The 17,244-nt window shown below is 41.9% G+C and overlaps 1 protein-coding gene across 4 annotated transcripts in view; it reads left to right on the top strand.

The window, feature by feature from the left end:
* The window catches only part of CDCA4 (cell division cycle associated 4), a 37,609-nt gene extending 22,710 nt beyond the window's left edge, over positions 1 to 14,899 (top strand). The window contains exons 2-4 of one of the 4 annotated variants that reach the window (XM_053697245.1): positions 5,435 to 5,564; positions 13,193 to 13,422; positions 13,664 to 14,899. In XM_053697245.1, coding sequence (XP_053553220.1) covers positions 13,408 to 13,422; positions 13,664 to 14,395 — 747 coding nt within the window. In that variant the 5' untranslated portion in view covers positions 5,435 to 5,564; positions 13,193 to 13,407 and the 3' untranslated portion in view covers positions 14,396 to 14,899. The remainder of the gene's footprint in view (positions 1 to 5,434; positions 5,565 to 13,192; positions 13,423 to 13,663) is intronic. The other 3 variants (XM_053697246.1, XM_053697248.1, XM_053697247.1) reach the window with 3 other exon arrangements.
* The last annotated feature ends 2,345 nt before the right edge of the window (positions 14,900 to 17,244 follow it).

Genomic DNA, 17,244 nt, shown 5'->3' with positions numbered 1-17,244 from the left:
ATAGAGGCCTGAGTCAGGCACACAATGAGACCGCACAGGGTTAGTGAGAGAGGCCTGAGTCAGGCACACAATGAGACCGCACAGGGGCTAGTGAGAGAGGCCTGAGTCAGGCACACAATGAGACAGCACAGGGGCTAGTGAGAGAGGCCTGAGTCAGGCACAAAATGAGACTGCACAGGGGTTAGTGAGAGAGGCCTGAGTCAGGCACACAATGAGACAGCACGGGCTAGTGAGAGAGGCCTGAGTCAGGCACAAAATGAGACTGCACAGGGGCTAGTGAGAGAGGCCTGAGTCAGGCACACAATGAGACTGCACAGGGGCTAGTGAGAGAGGCCTGAGTCAGGCACACAATGAGATGGCACAGGGGCTAGTGAGAGAGGCCTGAGTCAGGCACACAATGAGACCGCACAGGGCTAGTGAGAGAGGCCTGAGTCAGGCACACAATGAGATAGCACAGGGGCTAGTGAGAGAGGCCTGAGTCAGGCACACAATGAGACTGCACAGGGGCTAGTGAGAGAGGCCTGAGTCAGGCACACAATGAGATAGCACACGGACTAGTGAGAGAAGCCTGAGTGCGGCACAGAATGAGACAGCACAGGGACTAGTGAGAGTCACACAATGATATAGCACAGGGGCTAGTGAGAGAGGCCTGAGTCAGGCACACAATGAGGCTGCACAGGGTCTAGTGAGAGAGGCCTGAGTCAGGCACACAATGAGACTGCACAGGGTCTAGTGAGAGAGGCCTGAGTCAGGCACACAATTAGACGGCACAGGGGCTAGTGAGAGAGGCCTGAGTCAGGCACACAGTGAGACGGCACAGGGGCTAGTGAGAGAGGCCTGAGTCAGGCACACAATGAGACTGCACAGGGGCTAGTGAGAGAGGCCTGAGTCAGGCACACAATGAGACCGCACAGGGGCTAGTGAGAGAGGCCTGAGTCAGGCACACAATGGGACAGCACAGGGGCTAGTGAGAGAGGCCTGAGTCAGGCACACAATGAGACTGTACAGGGGCTAGTGAGAGAGGCCTGAGTCAGGCACACAATGAGACAGCACAGGGGCTAGTGAGAGAGGCCTGAGTCAGGCACACAATGAGACAGCACAGGGGCTAGTGAGAGAGGCCTGAGTCAGGCACACAATGGGACAGCACAGGGGCTAGTGAGAGAGGCCAGAGTCAGGCACACAATGAGACTGCACAGGGGCTAGTGAGAGAGGCACACAATGAGACAGCGTAGGGACTAGTGAGAGAGGCATGAGACAGCACAGGGCTAGTGAGGCTAAGTGGGTGGATACAACTGCAGTTTAAAGGGATAGTCAAGTCCAAAAAAACTTTCATGATTTTATATAGGGCATGTAATTTTAAACAACTTTCCAATTTATTTTTATCACCAATTTTTCTTTGTTCTCTTGGTATTCTTAGTTGAAAGCTAAGCCTAGGAGGTTCATATGCTAATTTCTTAGACCTTTTGAAGACTGCCTCTAATCTGAATATATTTTGACCACTAGAGGACATTAGTTCATGTGTTTCATATAGATAACATTGAGCTCATGCACGAGAAGTTACCCCGGAGTGAGAAATGATTGGCTAAAATGCAAGTCTGTCATAAGAACTGAGATGAGGGGGCAGTGTGCAGAAGCATAGATACAAGGTAATCACAGAGGTAAAAAGTGTGTTTCTATAACAGTGGTGGTTATGCAAAATTGGGGAATGGGTAATAAAGGGATTGTCTTTCTTTTTAAACAACAAAAATTCTTGTGTTGACTGTCCCTTTAATGAAAAATGTTGTATACTGTCAAACTCATGAAAAGGGACAACATGATAAAAATGTATTGCAAAGTTAAAACTTTAAGGCAGGGTTATTTAAGTTTCCCCCCAAGACCCAGTGCAATGATACCACTTACCTTCACAAACCTATTGTCATGCTTGATCTGAAGTAATAAATAACAAGATGGTGACTAAAATGTGTGTGTGCTTTTATTCCTGATTGTAGTGTTGTCATAGATAAAACCACACCACACACACACTATATTATACAAACCATACTCACACCACACACACACTATTATACACACCACACACACACTGTTATACAAACCACACACGCACTGTTATACAAACCATACACACACTGTTATACAAACCACACACACACTGTTATCCAAGCCATACTCACACCACACACTATTATACAAACCATACTCACACCACACACTATTATACAAGCCATACTCGCACCACACACTATTATACACAACACACACTATTGTACTAGCCATACTCACAACACACACTATTATACAAGCCATACTCGCAACACACACTATTATACAAGCCATACTCGCAACACACACTATTATACAAGCCATACTCTATTATACAAACCATGCCTGACACGCACTATTATACAAACCGCGCCTCACACCTTGCTACAACACATACACTATTATACAAACGCACCCTGATACAACACACACACACACACACACACAGTCGCGACCCAGTATACATGGTGTTGCGACCCAGTAATGGGTCCCGACCCGTGGTTTGAAGAACCCTGCTTTAAGGGGCAAATATATTGAAACTGTATCCTACATAAATGTATATTAAATATAAAACATTGTACTGTATAATTCATTATTTTGTTTAATGCTGCTGTAAAATACCTCAGAAAATCATTCTTGTTCTACACTCATGCGCTTAACTGCTTCTCATCTCGACCTGTGGGTGCATGAGTCCTTTTCCACATGCAGAGGGGGGGTTGCCGTTCAAACGCTTTTTCTTTCTAATAGCTGTAAGAATCCACAAATGTATCACCTATTGGGATAATAACTGAAAAAAATCCCAAAGTTGTCCCTGCAAGGAAAGAAGGATGCCCGTAGATAGATATTGGGAAAATACTTCACCTGGCCACCAGGCGGAGGCAAAGACACCCCCAACAAGGCTTTACATATCCCTCTACTTTCCCTATCCTCCCAGTAGTTATTTGCCTCGCATCATAGGAGATTGGCAGAGAGAAGTGCTCTGCTGAAGATTGTATTTTGTCCTCAAGTAGATTTTTCCAGAAGGAGAAGGCAGGGGAGGTAGAGACCATGTAATGCTCTTTGTAGAGTTTTGTGTCTGGAAGCAGCTGGAGATCGCAGGGAGGTTTATTTTGCCTTCTCCAGTAATGTCAGCTGTATTTCCTTAATTCTGAAATCCTGTGCGAGTAACATGGCATTTTGCTGTCTTGCAGGACCAGAACGACAAAGCTGCAGATGGCCTGCTGTCTATTGCAAGCTTTCCTTTGGTGGCACAATGCACAGAAGTGGTATTTGTTCGCTTTCATCTGGGACCTCTACAGTTATGTATGCTCAGTCAATGGAACGGAGATCACTCAGACCTGTCTCAAGAAATCCATCTTGACACTATGACGAGGAAACCTCTTTGCTGGTGGCTATCTCGGGAACCTGTTCTCCAGGGCAGATGTTTCCTGGGAGATTATAGCTACAGATGCGAGTCTTTCAGGCTGAAGTGCTGTCTGGGGTCTTCTGAGGGTCCAAGGACTTTGGGAAGCGAGACTTCCTATCAGCATCCTGGAACTGAGGGCTATCTTCAATGTGCTTCAGTCTGGCCTCAGTTCTGTTATGTCCGGTCCGGTTTATTCGATTCAAGTCGGAAAATGTCACAACGGCTTATATCAATTATCAGATAGGAACACACCGTTCCTTGGCATTGAATGTCTGTCGTATTCCTTTATTGGGCAGACTTACAAATGTCAGATTACAGCCATCTACATTCCAGGCTTAGACAATTGGGAAGCAGATACGTTAGCGGCTCCATGGAATTTCAATCTAGTATCTTTTTTTTTTTTTTTCCCCTCAATTTTCCTTCTCCCTCAAATAATAGCTTGATTTAAGCAAGAGGGAACTTTTACGAATCTGATAGCTTCAGTATGGCCGCGCCGGACTTGGTTTGCAGATCTGGTGAGAATGCCATCTGTTCCTTACCTCAGAGATCGGATCTGCTAGTGCAAGGTCCTTTTTGTTTTACCAAAATCGAAACTCTCTGAAGTTAACTGCATGGAGATTGAACAATTGGCTTTGTCTCTTAGAGGCTTCTCTGAGACAGTTATTTATACTTTGATTTAGGCCAGAAAGCCTGTCTTCCTGGGCCTTCAAGTATGAGGTGTCAGTTGAGCAGGTTTGTAAGGCTGCTACATGTTCTTTGCATACCATCACGAAAGTTTACAAATTTGATGTATTTGCCTCATCTAAGTCGTCTTTTGGAAGGAAGGTTCTTCAAGCGGTGGTGCCTAGCTCTTAGGACTGCCTTCCCTACCTTTCCCTCCTTATTCATTTTGTGCCCTACACAGCTTGGGACTCTCACTGCCATTAGAAAGAAAACAACATTTATGATTACCTGGCAAATTATTTTCTTTCTTGGCAGTGAAAGTCCACAAACCCGCCCTGAATCTCTGTAGTGGTGGCAGTCTCTTGACACCTCAATGCCCCTTGTATTTCTCTACTTTTCCTTATCCTCGGCTTGATTTACTGAGAGGGCAGAGGAAGTGGGAGGTATATGTAAAGCCGTGTTGGGGGTATATTTGCCTCCTCCTGGTGGCCAGGTGAAGTATTTCCCAATAGGTGATGAATTTGAGGACTCACTTCCAAGAAATAAAAGATATTAGCAGGTAAGCATGAATTTAGTTTTTCAGCGATTCTCCGCACTATAGGCTGAGGATCATCTAATTGGCTTCTCTGCCTGGCTTCATGGGAGTGGTGGTTACGTCACCACATACGTACCTGGTGATGTCACAGAGGACACAACCAGGAAACAGTGTTGCTGCAATGGAGCTGGATTCAGGGAGGTTCTTCAACTGGAGTTGGATCATAGTAACAGCAGTGGTCACTGAGCCATTTTCAATATTTTCTAAAATCTAAGCAAAATATATATACTTTATTTATTTTTTTTACAGTTTTTGCAGCAGCTATCTCACATGCCATGAAATATAAATATAAAAATGTTATAATGTGAATCTGTTGGGCCTTCTAAAAATAAACAATATATCATTTGTTTGGGTCACTTACTGACATTTGACTGACAATAGGATTTAAATGTAGGTAGCAAAACGGCTCAAAACTACACTGTAGTGTAAAACGCTTAGCAGCGAAAAGGCCCTTGATTGGTCACAGGAGAGTGAGATGAGAGGTACTTGCTGGGGTTGCTTATGTCATACCACATCAGTGTCCTCATGACTGTAAATGCATTCCAAGTTGTGCGTTGTGCACATCATGTAAAGTATGCAGAAACAAAATGTGTGTAGTTTTAGCAATCCTGTACTGTTGTGTACTAGATGTAGTGCAGTCTCTGTAATGTAGTGTGCAACATTTTTATTTTGTTTATTTTTATGTCAGGTGGTTGTTATATGTCTTGTGCTCTAAAACCTTCTTTTTCCAGAAGTGCACGCTTGCCACCGTAAGGACAACATTTCAAATTTGAAATCTACATGAAAGGGATAAATGAACATCCAGAGAAGCCCAAAGTAGCTGTACTGATGAGTTACGTAGAATGGCACTCTGTATAACAGGTAGTGTAGCACAACAGCCACATGAGTCTCAAGCATATGTTGTGCATAAACACCCTGTAAAGTGACACACATATTATTATTATTATTTAGTGCAGGTAGACAGCCCTGCTTTATACAGCACATTACCACTGTAAGATATGAAATGAATTCCAATCTCAACTGCACAAATGCCCGTTGAGTAGATGTCTTCATACCAGGCTTCATTTGTACACAAACCCACCCGCTGACCCAGTGTAAGGGGTAATACCAGGCAGAATGATCTATTTATTTTTTTAATCTAAATGTAACCTGATGTTTTATTCTGTTGGTTGCTGCTGTATCTTTTATTTCCCACTGCTAATTAATCCCCATAAATGCATGTTTCTGCCACTTGTACTGTATATTTAGTTCCAACGCTGCAAACGTATTTACTTTCTAATTAAGTTAATGTTTTCCTATGTGTCACATTCACATATACATTTAATAGACTACTTTTCTTATATACTTTAACCTTACCATTCAGCAAAAAGCCTTTTGCGTTTCTTGCTTATCCCGTGAATTTCATGTAAGTAGCTTGTGTAATGTCTTGGTATTAAACTGGCAGAACAGTGCAGTAACGTGCATGTGTGTATTGCTGTAACATTCCAACTAACAGAACTTTCTGTGCAGACGCTCGTGTGTATGAACTTTTACTCGTTGGATCCTGCTATTCTGACAAATACTTTGATTAACATGTAATAATATTATGCTTCTAAGACATCTAGTACAGCCACATGTGAGTCTGGCATGGAACATTCCACAGTTGATCTGCTTATTCTTGCATATTTCCATAAATGATCAACATTAGTTTTGTTTTATATTAAAAAAAAAAAAGTTTTTCTTTTACATAATATGACGAGTCCACGGATTTCATCCTTACTTATGGGATATCGCCTCCTGGTCAGCAGGAGGAGGCAAAGAGCACCACAGCAGAGCTGTGTATATAGCTCCTCCCTTCCCTCCCACCCCAGTCATTCTCTTTGCCTGTGTTAGTGATAGGAGTAGAGGTAAAGTGAGGTGTTAGCTTAGATTCTTCAATCAAGAGTTTTTATTTTAAATGGTGCCAAAGTGTGCTATTTTTACTACCGGACAGCTTCTGGAGAACCAATTATGCTATGGGAACTTGTGAGGTTTTATTCTCACTACGCCTCCCATATTGGTGCTGCCTGGATATGGACTTAGTGAATTTTCCTGAGACCCTTCTTTCTTCACAGGACCTCAGGAGGAAGAGTGGACCTCTTGACACTGTGAGTAATTTCATGCTGTTCCTCAGCATGGAGGTAAGTGCAGTCTGGGGCTTTGAAGCAAATACTCAGAACTGACTGTACTCTGCTATTGCGGTTTGGGGAGGGCTCTGATAGGGGTCTCCCTGTACAAGTATGTTGGATGTCATTAACTAGAGTAATCGGATGACAACCCACACTTTATTAATTTTTCCAGGCAGTCCGGCATTTCAGTAACATTAGCCAGAAGCGCTGGGAGATTTTCTATAGTGCTCAGATGTGAGTACAATAACGGGCATAGTGTTTGGTTGACGCTGGGGATTAGGCTGTTAGAGATCTGGGGATGATCCGGTACATGGCGTTAAAATGCCTTTTATTATTCCCGGGTTCTGTGCTTGTTCCCGCCCACGAAGGGTGGTACTTGATTTTGCACGCTTACCCGCTCAGTTGCGCCTCAGTTGAGTCCCGGTGAAAAGGTATTTGGAGCAGTGTACTCGTGCAACCCCTACGTCCGCTTGTCACCATAGTATACAAGCGGTCTTAGGCACGCTGGTCGGAGGGTAGCGGTGGTCACACGGAGGCAGGGTTTAATAAGAAAACATTTTCTGATTTAAAGACACAGTACTCTTTGTGTTGCCTGATCGTTCTGATATTTATCAGTGACTTGACCACGCTTGCCTTGCATCTGCTACTATGGAGGACATTGAATACAGTACATGTCCTGTGTGTTTGGATGCCATTGTGGAACCCCCTGTTACGTTGTGCCCTCCATGTATTGAGAGGGCTTTAGAATATAAGGAACATATTTTCTTTAATAAAGATATATCCAATGACTGTTCTCAGACTAAGTTTCAGGGTATGCCGCAACTTTCCCCCAAAGCGTCACAGCATTTAACGCCTGCACAAACAACGCCTTGTTCTTCAACGGCATCTGCTTCTTTCACTTTGCAAGATATGGTTGCAGTTATGTCATCCACTCTTTCAGAGGTTTTGTCTAAGTTGCCAGTGTTACAAGGCAAACTTAGTAGAATAGAGACCCAGGCGGTCCATGCTACTTCTGATTCTTTGATGGCGATCTCAGAAATACCCTCCCAGGGCTCTGAAGTGGGGGGTAGGGAGGCTCTGTCTGAAGGTGAACTGTCTGACTCAGGAAGTGCATTACCCCAGACAGATTCGGACGTGATGTCTTTCAGATTTAAGCTTGAACACCTACGCCTGTTACTTCCGGAGTTTTTAGCAACTCTTGGTGACTGTGACTCTATTGTGGTCCCTCCAGAGAAATTGTGTAAGATGGACAGATACTTGGAGGTTCCTTCTTATTCCGATGTTTTTCCGGTTCCTAAGAGAATTTCGGAAATTGTTACACGGGAATGGGAAAGACCGGGTATCCCGTTCTCCCCTTCCCCTATTTTTAAGAAAATGTACCCTATAGCTGACGCCGTTCGGGACTCTTGGCAAACGGTCCCTAAGGTGGAGGGTGCTATCTCTACCCTGGCTAAGCTTACGGCTATCCCTATTGAGGACAGTTGCGCTTTCAAAGACCATATGGATAAAAAGTTGGAGGGTCTTCTAAAAAAGCTATTTGTTTATCAAGAATTTCTATTACAACCGACGGCCTACATTGTACCAGTTACAACTGCGGCTGCCTTTTGGTGTGACGCCTTAGAAGAGTCTCTGAAGACTGAGACTTCTTTAGAGGAGATAATGGATAGAATTAAGGCCCTTAAGCTGGGTAATTCTTTTGTCACGGATGCAGCCTTTCAGATCGCCAAATTGGCGGCTAAGAATGCAGGATTTTCCATTTTAGCGCGCAGAGCCTTATGGTTAAAATCTTGGTCTGCGGATGTGTCCTCTAAATCCAAGCTTTTGGCTATTCCTTTCAAGGGAAAGACCCTATTCGGGCCTGACTTGAAAGAAATCATTTCTGACATTACGGGAGGTAAGGGTCACCTCCTCCCTCAAGATAAGACATCTAAGCAAAGGGGACGTCAAAGTAATTTTTGTTCCTTTCGTAATTTCAGAAGAGCCACCCCTCCCTCTTCTGCTAAACAGGAAGGGAATTATCCTCAAACCAAGCTCACCTAGAGACCAAACCAGACTTGGAACAAGGGTAAACAACCCAAGAAGCCCGCTGCTGCTCCCAAGACAGCATGAAGGGGCGGCCCCCGATCCGGGACCGGATCTAGTAGGGGCAGACTTTCTCTCTTTGTCCAGGCTTGGATAAGAGACGTTCAGGATCCCTGGACGCTAGAAATCGTGTCTCAAGGGTATCAGTTGGAGTTAAAAAATTCCTTCCCAATGGGAAGGTTTCTTCTTTCACGATTGTCTGTAGACCAGACAAAAAGAGAGGCGTTCTTACATTGTGTAAGAAACCTCACCGCCATGGGAGTAATCTGTCCCGTTCCAATACAGGGACAGGGGTTTTACTCAAATCTTTGTTATTCCCAAAAAAGAGGGAATGTTCCGACCCATTTTAGATCTCAAAAGTCTAAACAAGTTTCTCAGAGTTCCATCTTTCAAAATGGAGACCATTCGGACAATTCTTCCATTGATCCAGGAGGGTCAATATATGACTACCGGGGATTTGAAGGATGCATATCTTCATATTCTGATCCACAGAGATCATCACAAGTTCCTTTCTGGACAAACATTTTCAGTTTGTGGCCCTTCCTTTCGGTCTGGCCACAGCACCCAGAATTTTCACAAAGGTTCTGGGGTCTCTGGTGGCGGTTCTCAGGCCGCGGGGCATTGCAGTGGCGCCCTATCTGGACGATATTCTGATCCAAGCGTCGTCTTATCAGCTGACAAAGTCTCATACCGACATTGTGCTGTCCTTTCTAAGGACTCACGAGTGCAAGGTGAATGTAGAATAGAGTTCACTAGTTCCACAGACAAGGGTTCCTTTCCTGGGAACTCTAATAGATTCTTTGGCTATGAAAATCTTTTTGACGGAGGTCAGAAAGTTAAAGATTCTGGATACATGCCGTTCACTTCAGTCCAATCTTTGGCCATCAGTGGCTCAGTGCATGGAGGCAATTGGATTGATGGTGGCAGCAATGGACATCATTCCGTTTGCTCGCTTTCATCTCAGACCTCTTCAACTGAGCATGCTCAGTCAATGGAATGGAGATTATGCAAATTTGTCTCCTCCGATAGATCTGGATCAGGAGACAAACTCTTCTTTGGTGGTTGTCTCCGGATCATCTGTCCCAAGGGACGTGCTTCCGCAGACCCTCATGGATGATAGTGACAACGGACGCCAGCCTGATAGGATGGGGTGCAGTTTGGAACTCCCTGAAGGCTCAGGGTGTGTGGACTCGGTCGGAGTCTCTACTTCCCATCAATATTCTGGAGTTGAGAGCTTTGGCCAAATCGTCAGATTCCAGTCGGACAACATCACGACTGTGGCTTACATCAATCATCAGGGAGGAACAAGGAGTTCCTTAGCGATGACAGAAGTATCCAAGATAATTCGGTGGGCGGAAGCTCACTCTTGTTATCTGTCAGCAATCTACATCCCAGGAGTGGACAACTGGGAGGCAGATTTTTTAAGCAGACCGACGTTTCATCCGGGAGAATGGGAACTCCACCCAAAGGTCTTTAACGACCTGATTCTCAGATGGGGCAGGCCAGAACTGGATCTTTTGGCGTCTTGTCAGAATGCCAAGCTTCCGAGATATGGATCCAGGTCCAGGGATCCTCAGGCCGCACTGATAGTTGCCTTGGCAGTGCCTTGGTCGTTCCCTCCATTTGCTCTCCTTCCCCGGGTGATTGCTCGAGTCAAACAGGAGAGGGCTTCGGTGATCCTCATTGCTCCGGCATGGCCTCGCAGGACTTGGTATGCCGATCTGGTGGACATGTCATCTCTGCCACCGTGGAAGCTTCCATTGAGGCAGGACCTCCTCATTCAGGAGCCCTTCCATCATCCAAATCTAATTTCTCTACAACTGACTGCTTGGAGATTGAACGTTTGATTTTATCTAAGCGAGGGTTCTCTGATTCGGTCATTGATACTTTGATTCAGGCATGTAAGCCTGTTACTAGAAAGATTTACCACAAGATAAGGCGTAAATATCTTTATTGGTGTGAATCCAAGGCATACTCATGGAGTAAGATTAGGATTCCTAGGATTTTTTCCTTTCTCCATGAAAAATTGGAGAAAGGGTTGTCAACAAGTTCCTTAAAGGGACAGATTTCTGCTCAGTCTATTTTGTTACACAAACGTCTGGCAGATGTTCCGGATGTTCATTCTTTTTGTCAGGCTCTGACTAGAATCAAGCCTGTGTTTAGACCAATTGCTCCTCCTTGGAATTTGAATTTAGTTCTTCAAGGGGTTCCGTTTGAACCTATGCATTCCATAGATATTAAGTTGTTATCTTGGAAAGTTTTATTTTTGGTTGCTATTTCTTCTGCTCGCAGGGTTTCTGAGCTTTCAGCGTTACAATGTAATTCTCCTTATCTTAGTTTTCATTCCGATAAGGTAGTGTTGCGTACTAAACCTGGTTTTCTTCCTAAGGTTGTTTCTAACAAGAATATTAATCAGGAAATTGTTTTTCCTTCATTGTGTCCTAATCCTTCTTCTAAGAAGGAGCCTATGTTGCATAATTTGGACGTAGTCCGTGGCCTGAAGTTCTACTTGCTGACGACTAAGGAATTTCGTCAATCATCTTCATTGTTTGTTGTCTTTTCTGGGAGACGTAGGGGTCAGAAAGCTACCTCTTTCTTTTTGGCTGAAGAGTATTATCCGGTTGGCATATGAGACTGCTGGACAGCAGCCTCCTGAACGTAATACAGCTGATTCCACTAGGGCTGTGGCTTCCTCATGGGCATTTACAAATGATGCTTCTGTTGAACAGATTTGCAAGGCTGCAACTTGGTCGTCTCTTCACACTTTTTCCAAATTTGATACCTTTGCCTCATCCGAGGCTATTTTTGGGAGAAAGGTGCTTCAAGCAGTGGTGCCTTCCGTTTAGGTTTCTGTCTTGTCCCTCCCTTTCATCCGTGTCCTATAGCTTTGGTATTGTATCCCATAAGTAAGGATGAAATCCGTGGACTCGTCATATCTTGTAAAAGGAAATTTATGCCTACCTGATAAATTTTATTTCTATTACGATATGACGAGTCCACGGCCCACCCTATAAGACAGGTCTTTATTAAACTTCAGTCACCTCTGCACCATGGCTTTTCCTTTCTCTTCCTAACTTCGGTCGAATGACTGGAGTGGGAGGGAAGGGAGGAGCTATATATACAGCTCTGCTGTGGTGCTCTTTGCTGCCTCCTGCTGACCGTGAGGCGATATCCCATAAGTAAGGATGAAATCCATGGACTCGTCATATTGTAAAAGAAATAAATTTATCAGGTAAGCATAAATTTCCTTTTTTGTATTCTAGTCAGTGTGTGACTGCTGTAAATGTTTTGTGAGTCACATTTAATTTAGTGTGTTATTGTAAAGCATGTGTAAATGTCACTGCTGGTTCTGTGGGGGGGGGGGGGGGTTGCAGGTTTGCATTCTAGTTAGCCAAATAATAAATCTGTTGATATAAAAAGTGTGTTATATGCCTTAGAGAGCAGGTTATTATATAAGTAAAAATGGTCGTATATCTTTTGAAAGATTTTGAGTACAATATATATTAAGAAAAAGGAGTGAGAGAAAATAAAATATAAGAATAAGTATTTTATTGTTATAAAATTGCAGTACTATATTACAAAATTAAATGTTTTATTGCTAAATAAATACAATGAAAATTTAAAAAATATGAATCCAATGTTGTAGAGTTACAATAGTTTAGTCATGCTTCTTATAAATAATTATTATACCATACCAGACAGTCTAACAGCATTTTGGTTCAGTTAATATTTTCAGCCCATTTATATGTTCAGGGAAGGGGTATTTATACCCTTTTACACAATCCTGTGGCATTACATCATGAGTAACTAGCACATCCTATAACCTTGAGATAAAACACAAGTAGCATATTGGCAACATTGAGACTGGGCTTAAGACATAAGCAATTTTACATACATAGTTCCAATACTGTCTTGAGGCTTTGTTATATGTCTAGAATATGGTCTCTCTGGGTTAAACACAAGCAATGTAATGTCAGTTAATGTGCAAACCTTACATTGGTTTGTCTTGAGTGATGCATTCATTAAACATAGGGATCTGTTTAAGCAATCTCACTGAAAATATTAAAATGTTAAAAATGGCTTAATATAGCACAATGTGATTTGTGTCCTTTTTATTAAGCTGGTATATGCTGCTGTTAGATATTTTGAAACAGGAACTATAGAACCAACAATAAATTCGCCCTTGTGTCCTATAACATGTATATGTATCTTATAATTGCACAATTTTGAACTAACTGGTATATTTTCATTTCTGTGCAGTGCAAAGTTAAGACGATGCCTATTTTAGAACCTCTTCTCATTTGAGGACCATCCATAGTACTTAATTTTGCAGTGGATCAAGAATTTCTAAACCATCATGCATTCTCCAGGGCAGAATATATTTGTCATTGGCATAAAAAAGGACAGGACCAAAGTTGTATGCCAGTGTTCTTTACTGCAATGTGACGCACTACATACACGAGGAACACATTTTAATGCCTTCACAAGAGGTATACGTTTGATAATCTAGACATTGATTAGATGTGACTGCATTGACAGTGTGATTCTAGCCTTGACACATTGAGTAGTGGAGCTTTTTGTGCCCAAGTAGGAAAACCTTTTCAGTATATGGTTTTATGTGCATAACACTGACTGCTCACGTAAAGCATTGAACCATACTCTTACAGTGGACAAAATAGTTGCTTACGATTTGATTGTTTGCTTACATTTTTCCTGTTTTCTTTTTCTTAGGTTACAATGTTTACAAGGGGAATTAAGAGAAAATGCTTGGATCCTGAAGATGAGCTTGAAAGCAGCACAACGGACTATGTTCATTCCTATACTATTGAGCGCCAGTCACTGTTAGACATGTCTTTGGTAAAGCTTCAGCTCTGCCACATGCTTGTGGAACCTAATCTCTGTCGCTCTGTGCTCATTGCAAACACTGTACGTCAGATACAGGAAGAGATGACCCATGATGGCTGCTGGCAGGTGTTTGATGGTCAAAGAACAGAACAACCTCCCCTAGATCATTTAGTTTCCACAGAGATTTTGTGTCGCTCAACTAAGGAACAGGATGAGGAAAATACTTATATAACTTACAGTGAAGAACTGGATATCCAACAGACTCAGGAAATCTCAGATCTAACAACGGTCACATCTGTAAAAGCTGTACAAACCCCACAGGCAACCCTCTGGGAACTGGAAAGCTCACACGACAACCAGGTGCATCTTCAGAAGTCTCTGGATCACATCTTTGAGACTTTGGACAACAGAAATACAAATTCTGTAGAGGATTTGTTTTCAGGCGTTGACACTTCATACTATGATCTTGATACTGTATTAACTGGTGTGATGGGAAATGCTAAACTTGGACATTGTGAAATGCTTGATGGATTTCCGTCCCAGGGTGCACCTCCCACAAACTGTAAAACTGAGCACAATGAAATTGATCATATTGTAGAGATACTGGTGGAGTCATAAATGGATTACTTTGGAAATCACATTCATTATTAGAGTGTAATTTGCTTACGTCACCAGGTTATTAACACTAGACAGAATGTGTTGGGTGTTTTTCCTCTCTTCAAAGTATTTATCATTTAATTTCTGAGATCTTGAACTTTATTCTTATTATTTTTAAAAAGTTTCCTAATTTATAGGCAAGTAAGCAATTTCTTTTTTTTTTTGTTAATATATATTTTGTAAACAACTTTGTTTCAGTATTAACGTTATCAAGAAATGATGAATATACATTTTTATATTTCTCACAATAATGTACAGTTTTTTTTACATCTACTTTTTATACTAAAGTAGTCAATTCATGATATTTTGGTCTTTTCCAGAATGGTTATGTTCTAGAGAATGTAAGTGATGTACAAATTGTATTTTTATATATGAATTCTACTTACATTAAGTGACTTTAGATAAGCTGGTGAAACTTATTTTCATACCATGTGGAGTGTAATTAATAAACATTCCTTATCATTATGTTTTTGTACTGTGCATATGTTTTACAAGTTAACTTAAAGGGACAGTTTACCCCAAAATGGTCTCCCCTTTAATTTGTTCCCAATTCTCCATTTTATCTGCTGGAGTGTATTAAAATATTTACAAGTAGCTCCTTTTCTCCTTATTTATGCATTTGGAATCACTGATTTAGCCTGTGGTATCCCCACCTATACTAAAAGTCTCTATACTTAACTCCAGGCTATTGACAGGCCATGTAAGCACAGCCAGAAGAAATAATTACACTTCAGGTGGGGTGTAGAAGAGGTAACTAAAATAATTATAATTTTTCATTATTCTCTTTAAGTATTGAGCTTTGGTTTACAGACAAAGGTAAGGAATCAAGTGTGTGTACACAAAGTCATAACATAATGAGATCTGATATTACCTGCAAGCTCAACCCATTTTAATAGGCTGTGGGTTTATAAGCACAAAACTAGCTAATTAATATACACAAATAAACCTGAAAATGCAATTTCGCAAACATTTTATACTCTACAGCTGGTATAACAAGTCATTGAAAGTACATTATGGGAAAAACTATTTGCCAGTATACTGTCCCTTTAACTAGCAAACAGCCGCCCTTGCATGCCCCCTCCTGAATATAAGCTCATTCTGAGTATAACTAGTGTTTCTAAGAGGTGCTCGCTATCACCTATTATTTGCATGCACAAAAACCAGCTTTGGCATTTCCTATGATGCATGAACTTTATTTTACACAGCATATGGCCAGCTAAGAAACGTCTTCTTGTTGTAAAAGACTGGGCGATGCTCATTTTATTTCCCCTCCAAAGGGTTATCAATATTTTTTTTCCACCTATTTCCTCTGGAACACGTGAACTTAGCAGCTGCTGGCTATATACAATTATGCTGGGGTTTGTCAGACTTGTTAACTGAACTTAATCAGGGAAATAAGTTAAAGTTTAAATATGTTCCAAAATGAAATCCCTGTAAGATTTCCCTGGGACATTTTTACATTTATGCATAGTGACTGGTTTTGCCTGTTTTGAGATTAGCTATTGGATTTGATAATGACCATAAAAAGCTTGAAAGGCATTGATTGACCTGCCTACAGTCGTTTGGTTCTACAGCTTACCGTGATATTACATGCTTCCATCATAGCTGTGATTGTGAACAGCATGCGTCATTTATTATTTTTGTTGTGTGTGCAAATGTGAACCTTGATCCAACCTCACATTTGAAATATTTACTAACACTTTTTTGGGGGGAAAGGATATTTCTTCCCCTGAAAGGAAAAAAAATGACATTTTATACATTCGTTATAGAGTGTATTTTACTCATCTGGCTCCCAAGGACCTTTTGTATGTGAGCATAAGTGTATTGGCGTTAATTTTGTTACAGATGATGCTTGTGTGAGATTTTAGGACACAGTGTTTAAGGTCAGGGAATTTATACTTTGTTAAAGGTGCTACACTTTTTCAGATGTAAAACATTTAATTTCTTCTATAAGGTACGAGAGTCCACCGATTCATCCTTTACTTGTGGGATATTATCCTCCTGCTAACAGGAAGTGGCAAAGAGCACCACAGCAGAGCTGTCTATATAGCTCCTCCCTTAGCTCCACCCCCCAGTCATTCGACCGAAGGTACAGGAAGAAAAAAGAGAAACTACAAGGTGCAGAGGTGACTGAAGTTTAAAATAAAAAAATATAATCTGTCTTAAAATGACAGGGCGGGCCGCGGACTCGTCGTACCATAGAAGAAATTAATTTATCAGGTAAGCATAAATTTACTTTTCTTCTATAAGGTATGACGAGTCCACGGATTCATCCTTTACTTGTGGGATACAATACCAAAGATACAGGACACGGATGAACGGGAGGGACAAGACAGATGGTTAAACAGAAGGCACCACTGCTTGAAGAACTTTTCTCCCAAAAATAGCCTCCGAAGAAGCATAAGTATCAAATTTGGAAAAGGTATGAAGCGAAGACCAAGTCGCAGCCTTACAAATCTGTTCAACAGAAGCATCATTTTTAAAAGCCCATGTGGAAGCCACCGCTCTAGTAGAGTGAGCTGTAATCCTTTCAGGAGGCTGCTGTCCAGCAGTCTCGTATGCCACCCCCTTGTCATTCTCTTTGCCTACTCTAAGTACTAGGAAGGGTAAAGTGAAAGAGGTGATAAAATATTAGTTTTTAATTTCTTCAAGCAAGAGTTTTTTGTTTTAAATGGTACCGGTGTGTACTATTTACTCTCAGGCAGCAGATGGATGAAGACTTCTGCCTGGAGGATGATGATCTTAGCATTTGTAACAAAGATCCATTGCTGTTCCCACAGAGGCTGAGGGGTACAAGAAACTTCAGTGTG

This window comes from Bombina bombina, chromosome 1, assembly GCF_027579735.1.
Source record: "Bombina bombina isolate aBomBom1 chromosome 1, aBomBom1.pri, whole genome shotgun sequence".
Classification (NCBI taxonomy): domain Eukaryota; kingdom Metazoa; phylum Chordata; class Amphibia; order Anura; family Bombinatoridae; genus Bombina; species Bombina bombina.
This window is presented reverse-complemented; position numbering and strand designations above follow the sequence as displayed.